Genomic DNA, 8544 nt, shown 5'->3' with positions numbered 1-8544 from the left:
TCATGTCAGAGCATGCAGCGGAATTGTGAGTATGGAAGATAGATATATATTAACGTCTCTAAAAGGCCAAACGGCCTATGAGCCTAAAACAGTTGATACATCTGCTAGTGTTGTCTCATCAAAGAGAACAACAAAATAAATAAGCTGAAGGCTGAGAGCTACTAAAGGTACTTACAGTCAGAGAGACTGCAAGTGACCCAAAACTAATGAAATACCAAGCAAGTATTTACTAAAAGTACCAATTGATCAGCATAGGCAGAAAGCTAATCAATAAAAAGGTTGCACTCTTCTTATGTCAAAAATCTCAATCATGGGCAGCTCTAGGATCTCATAACTCGGTGCCACACGTTTCCGGTGTTTGGCAATGATGGCACGGATCCGATGAAGATATGGGTGCCGGGCACGGGGTCTTGGGGGCCTGGGCCTCCGTGACCTGGATATGGCGATGGCTCGGTCCAAAATCACACCACTAGAGTGTGGCAATCTGCCTGTGTGTGATAAGGTGGTGGTGGCGCCAGGGGTTTCTGATGGCGGGGAGGGCATAAAACTAGCTGAGGTGCTGGCAGTGAACAAGTCTCTGAGTGTACTTTGCCTGGGTGGGGCTGGTCTCGGCTGTCTGTCTCCCAACAAAGTCTCTCTATGATGTCGCCTAAGCTCTGATAAAAACAAACCTAAGCATTTTTTATCTTCGTACTCCATCACCCTATGGAGTGGGCCAAATCCCTTTCTGAATAGACAGTGGTATCTTCCTCGAATTTCATAATATACCGTGCATCTACATACGTAATGCCCCTTTGCCTCCTCAACCTGCTGGCATAACTGACATATCCGATCCTGATGGGCTGCATGGGTGTATCTCCCTGTCTCTATTCTCAACTGATGTGATGAGGTTCGAATTTGGCCAATAATACTACGTAGCCCATGAGATAGGTGTGTATCCATGTATGCTGGCCTGGCCATAAGTTCATCTTGAGATAAATGAAGAAAATGGTTCTGGTAGTGTGCCATCTTCTTCCCTAGGGGCTCATGTGGTCTAGTCCAGGTTCTGTCAGTCTCCAACTTGACAATATCAGCTGTAATGATCTTGTTTCGGTCATGGCAAGACAGGTCTAAATCCAAACTGTATTGAAAGGGTGGGAGTGCATCCATTGTCAACTCATGCTCTACAAACCATCTCTGTAGCTGAGCATACCAGCACCATGTTCGACCCTCCTCTGCTAGCTGCCTGGATGATATCATAGCCAACCGTGCATATCTGGAGCCAAGTAGATCCCACAATCTATGTATGCAAGTTACTGCCTAAACCAAAGCCTCAATCACTAGTGGAGCAGCTGCTAATTCAGCTCGTATTATCGGATGTGGTACAGATGGCTTGCTCCGGATCATGCGGGCAATCAGTATCACTAATGGCCTTTCCAATCTCCTCCACTCAATTGCACCCCCTACACTGGGGCCCCATATAGCTGCACCATAAAATAGCGTGGGCACCACCAATGTCTCAAACAACCATAATTTTGTGCGTGGCTCTTGGAACTATACATGTGCACACTCTCTCTCTAGTGCCCTCAAAGCTACATAGCCTCTATCCAATCTGGCATCAATCGCGCTCTCAATGAAAATTGTGGACCAGAAAAGATCACCCCAAGGTACACATAAAATCGTACCTGCTCTACTGTCTCACCTTTGAAAGTGAATTGTTGTGCTGAGCGCGTTACCCAAGCCTGTGTAGTATTAAATACCATCACCTTGGTTTTCCCAAGGTTTATTGTTAGATCCCTGTCCTCACAAAAAGCTTGTAGCCCATCTAAATGTCTTTGTAATCCTTCCGAGGAATCTGCAATCAAAACTACATCATCTGCATAGAGCAGTATGGGTATCAACACTCCTGCTAGGCTGGCTCCGGGTCCTCCTATCCTGTTGATATACTCTGAGAGGTCATCAATGTATATGCCAAATAGTGTGGGAGAGAGAGGGCACCCCTGCTTCACACCAATAGTATTCATAACTGCATCTGACAACCCTCTAGGTGCTTTAACTCGGCCCATCACCATCTCATACAAGGCATATATCCCCCACTGCATCTCATGTGGTACTCCAATATCCTGTAGTCTTTCCATCAGCCTGGTCCGTGGGATTGTGTCAAAGGCTTTGCGGAAGTCTACAAAGCAACAATATATCCTTTTATGATGATGTTTGCCTTCCTCTATGAGTGCCCGGAGAGTCAGGATGTGATCCAAAGTGGTATAACCTCGCCTAAAACCTGCCTGTCCTACCGCTCTGTGTCCATGCATTGCTGCCCATCTGCTCAACTCCTTTTCCAAGATGGATCCATATATCTTGGCCAGGCAATGGCCAATCATGATAGTCCTGTAATTGTTGGGCATCATCGGATCTCCACTCTTAAAGAGCGGTACAATGGTATGCTGCTCTGTCCAGCTAGGGGGGAATCCTTCTCAAACTGCTCTATTAAACACATGCACAAGAAGCGGTGCCACAATGTCCCGTGCGTACATGAAGTGCTCTCCCGCTAATCCATCATGATCCAAAGCCTTTCCATGTCCCAATCTGTCAATGGCATCATTGACCATATGCAATTTGAAGAAGAAGCAATATGTAGGCCTCGTATCCTGTGGGTACGGAATCGGTGGCTGTCCTGGTATATCATATAATGACTGCGCATAGTCGGCCCAAGCTTCTGGTGCTACAATCGGTGTACCAGGCTGTCTCTCCTGAAACATCCTCCATGCCTTCTTGCTGTTCTGTCCCAAGAATAATTGGTAGATCTCTGCCTCCAATGTAGCTAAGTAGGCCTGTTTCTTCTTCCGTATTAGGCGTGAGAAGATGGCCTTGGCTTGCTTGTGTGTCCGAGTGTTTGTAGCAACCTCCTGCTGTAATTGTCTGCACAACATACGACACTCATCGTCATACCAACTATTTTGTGGGGCAGTGCTGCAAGGAGGGGTGGATGATATTGTTGTGTGTGGGAATGCATACTGTGCTGACACATGTAATACCTCTGTCAAACCACGGGTGATCTCCTCCAGGAGACCATGAGGGTCTAGCACCATAATTTTGTCCCACACTGCATCTCCATACACTGTAGCAGTCTCCTCCATGAATTGGTATCTAGGTTGTCTCTGAAACGAAGGCCTGATTGCCCCCCTCCAGCATCCTCCTGACACAATAAACCTCAATATAGCATGGTCCGCAGCCAGTCCAATGGGTCTGCTAGATACACTGAAATCACGGATCTGTGGGATTAGAGACGGCAACCCCATCAAATAATCAACTGTACTAGCACCTCCTTTCGGGTTCCAGCATGTAAGAGCATCTGAACCTGGCCAATAAGACAGACCATTGAAGATAATCAATCCATGGGCACTCCCTAATGCTAAGAAATGTGTACCATATTCTGTCACATCTCCCAAGTCCTGTGCCGACCTATGCAAACCCACCTCCTCTGCGTTGATCTCTCTGTAGATGGCATCACTCGAGTCATATATTGATGTCTGCCTCAAGTGTGTACGGGCATTAAAGTCCCCCACTAGCAATATCTCCCCCATGCTCGCATATCTCATAATGTCCTCATATAATGGCAAGTACGGCGACTCGCCCTCAGGTGCATACCTCGAGTAGGCAGGTGGAAAGTAGCATGCAGCTACATATAAATCCCTGGGGTCCCCTCTGTCCACTCGGATCCACATGTATCTGGCTTTTGCATCTCTATGAACGACATGTACTATGTCTCGCAAATCCTCTCTGTACAATACTGCTACTCCCCCAGAGCCTCTAGTCCCTCCTGCCATCCGTGGCTGTGGTCGGCATACTGATTCCCACCTAAAACCTCTGACATCTGGAAGTTTCCTCCCCTTGCACTGGTGTGTCTTTGTGTAAATAGCGATATCCGCATGCCTAAAGGAATCCTCAAAATAGCCTGCATCTAGCCTCAGAGAACCATTACAGTTCCATATACTGAACCTTAAAGTCTCCGAGGCCACATACCGTCATGTGGATCTCCTCTCTGTGATGATAACTCTCCCATCTCTGTACCGAGAGAGATGCAGAAATGCGATTAGAGAGAAGGTACTATGCAATAAACTGCAATTGACTACAAGAAACATGTGCTGGAAAAACTCTGCTGTTTACTGCTGAGAAAACCACAACTCGAAGATACAATCCAAGGCTAAACTGCACCCTGGAATACTCCACACTAAACCTCTGAATGACTGTATACAAAGGGCAGAATAAGTCCTATTTATAGGCAGTACGTGGGGCTGCTGCCTGCCAGACTTAACCAGCTTGGCTGGTCAGTTTAACCCAATCCACCTGGTCTGCTGACCTGACCCTCATGGTCGGCTGACCAGACCTTGGTTGGCTGGCCTGACTGGCCCCCATCAGTCCTACAAGTGCTGGCATTTACCAGCCCTCAACCAGGCCCTTTAGTCAGCCCTTCATCTAGCCTAAATACCTTAGCAACATGCCCTGGCACTGACCCTTGACTACCTGCCTTGTTTTTACAGGGAGAGCAAACAACTATCCGTTGGGTGGGCACACCCACAACCCAGTCCTTATAGGACAGATTGGAGATGCCTGAAATTCTAACATGTTCTACATATGAGCATCTGCATATATGTTAGACATCAAGATGTAGGTTGCAGCGTCTTTCTCATCCAATTTTATTGCATGTTCAAATGCCAATCTTCCAAGCTCCACGTTGCTCCACTTTCGACAAGCATCCAACACTGTATGCCACACCAAAACATTAGCATGGAATGGCATCATCTTGACCATTGCTACCGCCTGGTCTATTTGGCCTGCACGGCAAAGGAGATCAACCATGCCAGTGTGGTGCTCAACAGTTGGAGCGATGTCATCGTCTTTGCTCATCGCCTCAAAGTACTTCTGACCCTTATCCACTAGACCCGTGTGGCTGCATACACTCAGAACGATAGAGAATGTGACTCCATCTGGCTTTATCCCCTCTCCTCTCATTTTCTCAAGCATATGGAAAACAATGTCACTCTCTCCTAGCTGGGCATACCCTGCGATTAGTGCATTCCACGAGACCTCATTTCGAACTGGCAGTTTGTCAAATGTTTCCTGTGCTTTTGCAAGGGAGCCACATTTGGCATACATGTCTACCATGGTGCTGCCAACAAAAATCTCTCTTTCGAGCCCCTTTCTTGTAATCTCGGCGTGTATTTCTTGGCCCTTTTTTATGGCTCCTATGTTGCCACAAGCCTTCAAGCTGCAAACAAATGTGACAGCATTTGGAGAGAGACCCTCCATTTGCATCTGTACAAATAATTTCAGCGCTTCCTCGCCAAGCCCATGCTCAACATATCCTGCAATTAATGCAGTCCACGAGACCTCAGTTCGAACTGGCAGCTTGTCAAAGGCTTCCTGTGCCTTTGCAATTGAGGCACATTTAGCATACATATCCACCAAGGTATTGCCAACAAAAAGATCTCTTTCCAGCCCCATTCTAACAATCTCGGAGTGTATTTCTTTGCCCTTGTCTATGGTGCCTAGGCTGCCACAGGCTTTCAAGCTGCAAACAAACGTGACAGCATTTGGAGAGAGACCCTCCAGTCGCATCTGCTCAAAACAGTCAAGTGCTGCCTCAGCAAGCCCCTGCTCAGCATATCCTGCAATCAGTGCAGTCCACAAGACTACATCTCGAACTGGGAGCTTGACAAACACTTCTCGTGCTTTTGAAAGTGAACCAAATTTGGCATACATATCCACCAAGGTGCTGCCAACGAAAAGATCCATTTCCAACCCCTTTCTGGCCACCTCGAAGTGTATCTCTTGGCCTCTTCCAGCATCTTTCAGCCTAGCACAAGCCTTCAGAAGGGCAACAAAGGTATACTTGCTAGGATGTACAGAATCCTCTTGCATTTTCTGATAGAGGTTTAGGGCATGCTGTGATTCCCCACAATCAATATAGCCCGTGATGAGAGAAGTCCAAGCATATACGTTCCGAGCAACCAACTTGTTAAAAACTTGCTGAGCATCGCACATGCTTCCAACTTGGACCAACAATGGGACGAGATAGTTTCCAAGAGATCTATGATCTTCCAGTCCCCTTTTGCACATGTAGGCATACAAGCGGTTGGTATACGCTAAATTTTTCTGTTTTCTGCAAGTATGCAAAATGTATGTAAGGTTGTGAACGGAAGGAAGCTGGGGCATCCGTTCCATAAACGTGAGTGCCTCCTCTAAGCTGAGCGTTTCCCATCCAGTATTCTCTCGCAGTTCTTGTGGTATATATGCATTCGCTTGTACTACAGACTTGAAGACCGCCATGCCACACTCCTCCACTAAGCACTGGTATTCGGCTTGACCAGTGGATGCTTTGGACTCTTCTCCAGCATGTCTTTAACCGAACCTGGGTTGTACGAGCCGTCTTTGCGTAGCGAGTCCTTGATAATCTTATGCTTGAAATATGGAGATATTGGGTTTGTCTGTTGTTGAGATTTACAAGAGACTCGTCAGTCTTGCTTATGTACAGCTTTACCGGTGCAAAGCATTGAGTTCCGAATTGTACAGATTTACTTTGCACTGGGAGGCCTTCCATAGGCGCTCGGTCCCTGAGCTACCTGCGAAGCATGACCATATTGAAAACCAGAATTGGGAAGTCGCCGCTTGATAACTTTCTTCCAAAGACCCGATTTGTTGTGGCAGTCTTTCCATCGTCAATCACTCAACTACTAACTCATGATTGAACTTGAATCCTAGTATTTTATCAAATTTTAAAGGAAAAAGTGTGACTAAAAAATCTGAAGATGAGGAGAGACATAGGGTCCCTTAGAACCTGATCATCCGTGCAAATGTCAAGGGTGGTGATTTATTATTGATTTTGTGATGTCCATATTTTGAAAGATGGAGTCCAACAATTACATAAATCAGGCAAAGCTTACAAGAGCTCATAATTGCAGTCTATACAACATTGTCACATGGACTATAACCATATGAATAAATGTGTTGTCATCCTTCAATCTTACATCAAGCTTGGGTTTCCTTGCTCCCTCGCATCGAGAACATGCATCAAAGAGAGAATGTTGTAAGAATTCAGATTGAAAACAAGCAATTTTGAATGGACAAGAAATTGGAAATATTTTTATGATAACATATAATATATAATTATTATAACCACACACAGTGTGGTAGGGAGGCAGCGCGCTTCCTTTCCCAAAGAGTTATAATCCGAGGGGAACGGGCCCTTCTCTGAGGTCGAGAATATTAATGCCAAGAATATAAACGTCGAGAATATTAGCGCCAAGGATAAGTCTCGTGAATGGTAAGGTATCGACATATTACCTGAATGTCAATAGTTGTAATCGTAGTCGAATGTCGATAAAATCACCACGAGCGACTGCTAATACTTTCTTTGCTCTCGCTTTGCTACAAATAAACTAGAACCATCAAGGTGAGAAAGTAGCTTGGGACCAGCTCTCCCAATCTTCACCTGTCGAGAGTATCAAAGAAACATGATGAGAGGGCCAAACATTTCACACCTGAGAATGCATGTTCCACACCCTAAAGGCTAGATTTTATTACTTACAAACATGGGCAAACTGTGTATGGCCCACGCCAACTCAGCTAACTAACCACCCAAGAGACTTATTCTTATAGAACAGAACTTAGATAATTTAGGCACATGCCCATTAGAGGATCCCGCCTACTCATAAGTTTTCCTATATTACTCATCAAGCTCTTTGTACGGTATCTGTCAAAGGTGTTCTAGGGATCAATCAAAAGTGCTGCAATTTTCAATTCAATTGTTGTTGGTATTGCAGATCAAGTGAGCTATAATTTTCGATGCAGCTGCTGCTACTACAGATCAATTGAGTTGTAATTTTTTATTCAGATGTTGGTAGTGCAGAGCCGTGAGATTACTCATGAGTTTATTACTTCTAATTGCAATCCATTTACTAGGTTAAAGATTATGTTCTCGTGTTCTTTTCCAATAATTTGAGATTCTCTTCTTGAGTTATTTAGTTACCATATTCACGTATGGGACCATTTTAAAAAAAAAAAGATTTGGACGCAGACGCTCAACCCATCTTGGATGCCTTGGCCAATGCCTCTCTATTTGTATTCAATGCACCAATCATCTCTTGAATGTCGACTTCCACGATTGGGATCTCATCCATGTATTTGTGCTTACACAGTTCAGTGTGCGAATAGATTTTTTCATGTACTTCTACTTGCACATCTGCATTATTTATTCGAAGGCTTCCTCACGTTTATGATGTCAGTTTTAAAGTGGTACAGTTAGTTCTTGATACATAGTTTCAAGTTTATCGCAATCGCCAGAGATCCACTTTGCGACCAAGATTGCAAAAGTGTTTTAGTTGAGGACCCACTAAGAAAAGATCAAGCAAGAGCTTGCAAAAGAAAGTAGCTCACCTCTATGACAGACGATTTGGGAAGTGATTACCATGGAGTGGATGCTTAGAAACACTCCTTGAATTGTTAACAGTGTGCATGCGAGAGAAGTTCAGGTTGTGGAAGCTTCAAGAGGATGGAAAAAGCTTG

The 8544-nt window shown here is 45.1% G+C and overlaps 1 protein-coding gene and 1 pseudogene across 1 annotated transcript; both read right to left on the bottom strand.

Moving 5' to 3' along the window:
• Positions 1 to 267: 267 nt before the first annotated feature.
• Positions 268 to 3293, bottom strand: LOC147905814 (uncharacterized; annotated as a pseudogene).
• Positions 3294 to 4194: 901 nt separating this feature from the next.
• Positions 4195 to 6724, bottom strand: LOC147905813 (pentatricopeptide repeat-containing protein At4g13650-like). Its single transcript, XM_087374834.1, has 2 exons — positions 6559 to 6724; positions 4195 to 6467 (listed from the first exon to the last, which is right to left on the bottom strand). The coding sequence occupies exon 2, from the start codon at positions 6307 to 6309 to the stop codon at positions 4609 to 4611; it is 1701 nt and encodes a 566-aa protein (XP_087230960.1). The 5' UTR covers positions 6310 to 6467; positions 6559 to 6724; the 3' UTR covers positions 4195 to 4608.
• Positions 6725 to 8544: the final 1820 nt, after the last annotated feature.

The sequence above is a fragment of the Dipteris shenzhenensis genome, chromosome 1, assembly GCF_047967505.1.
Source record: "Dipteris shenzhenensis isolate YYH24624 ecotype China chromosome 1, Dip_SZ_1.0, whole genome shotgun sequence".
Taxonomy (NCBI): Eukaryota; Viridiplantae; Streptophyta; class Polypodiopsida; order Gleicheniales; family Dipteridaceae; genus Dipteris; species Dipteris shenzhenensis.
The sequence above is the reverse complement of the archived record's forward strand: the minus strand, read 5'-3'. Positions and strand labels throughout refer to the sequence as shown.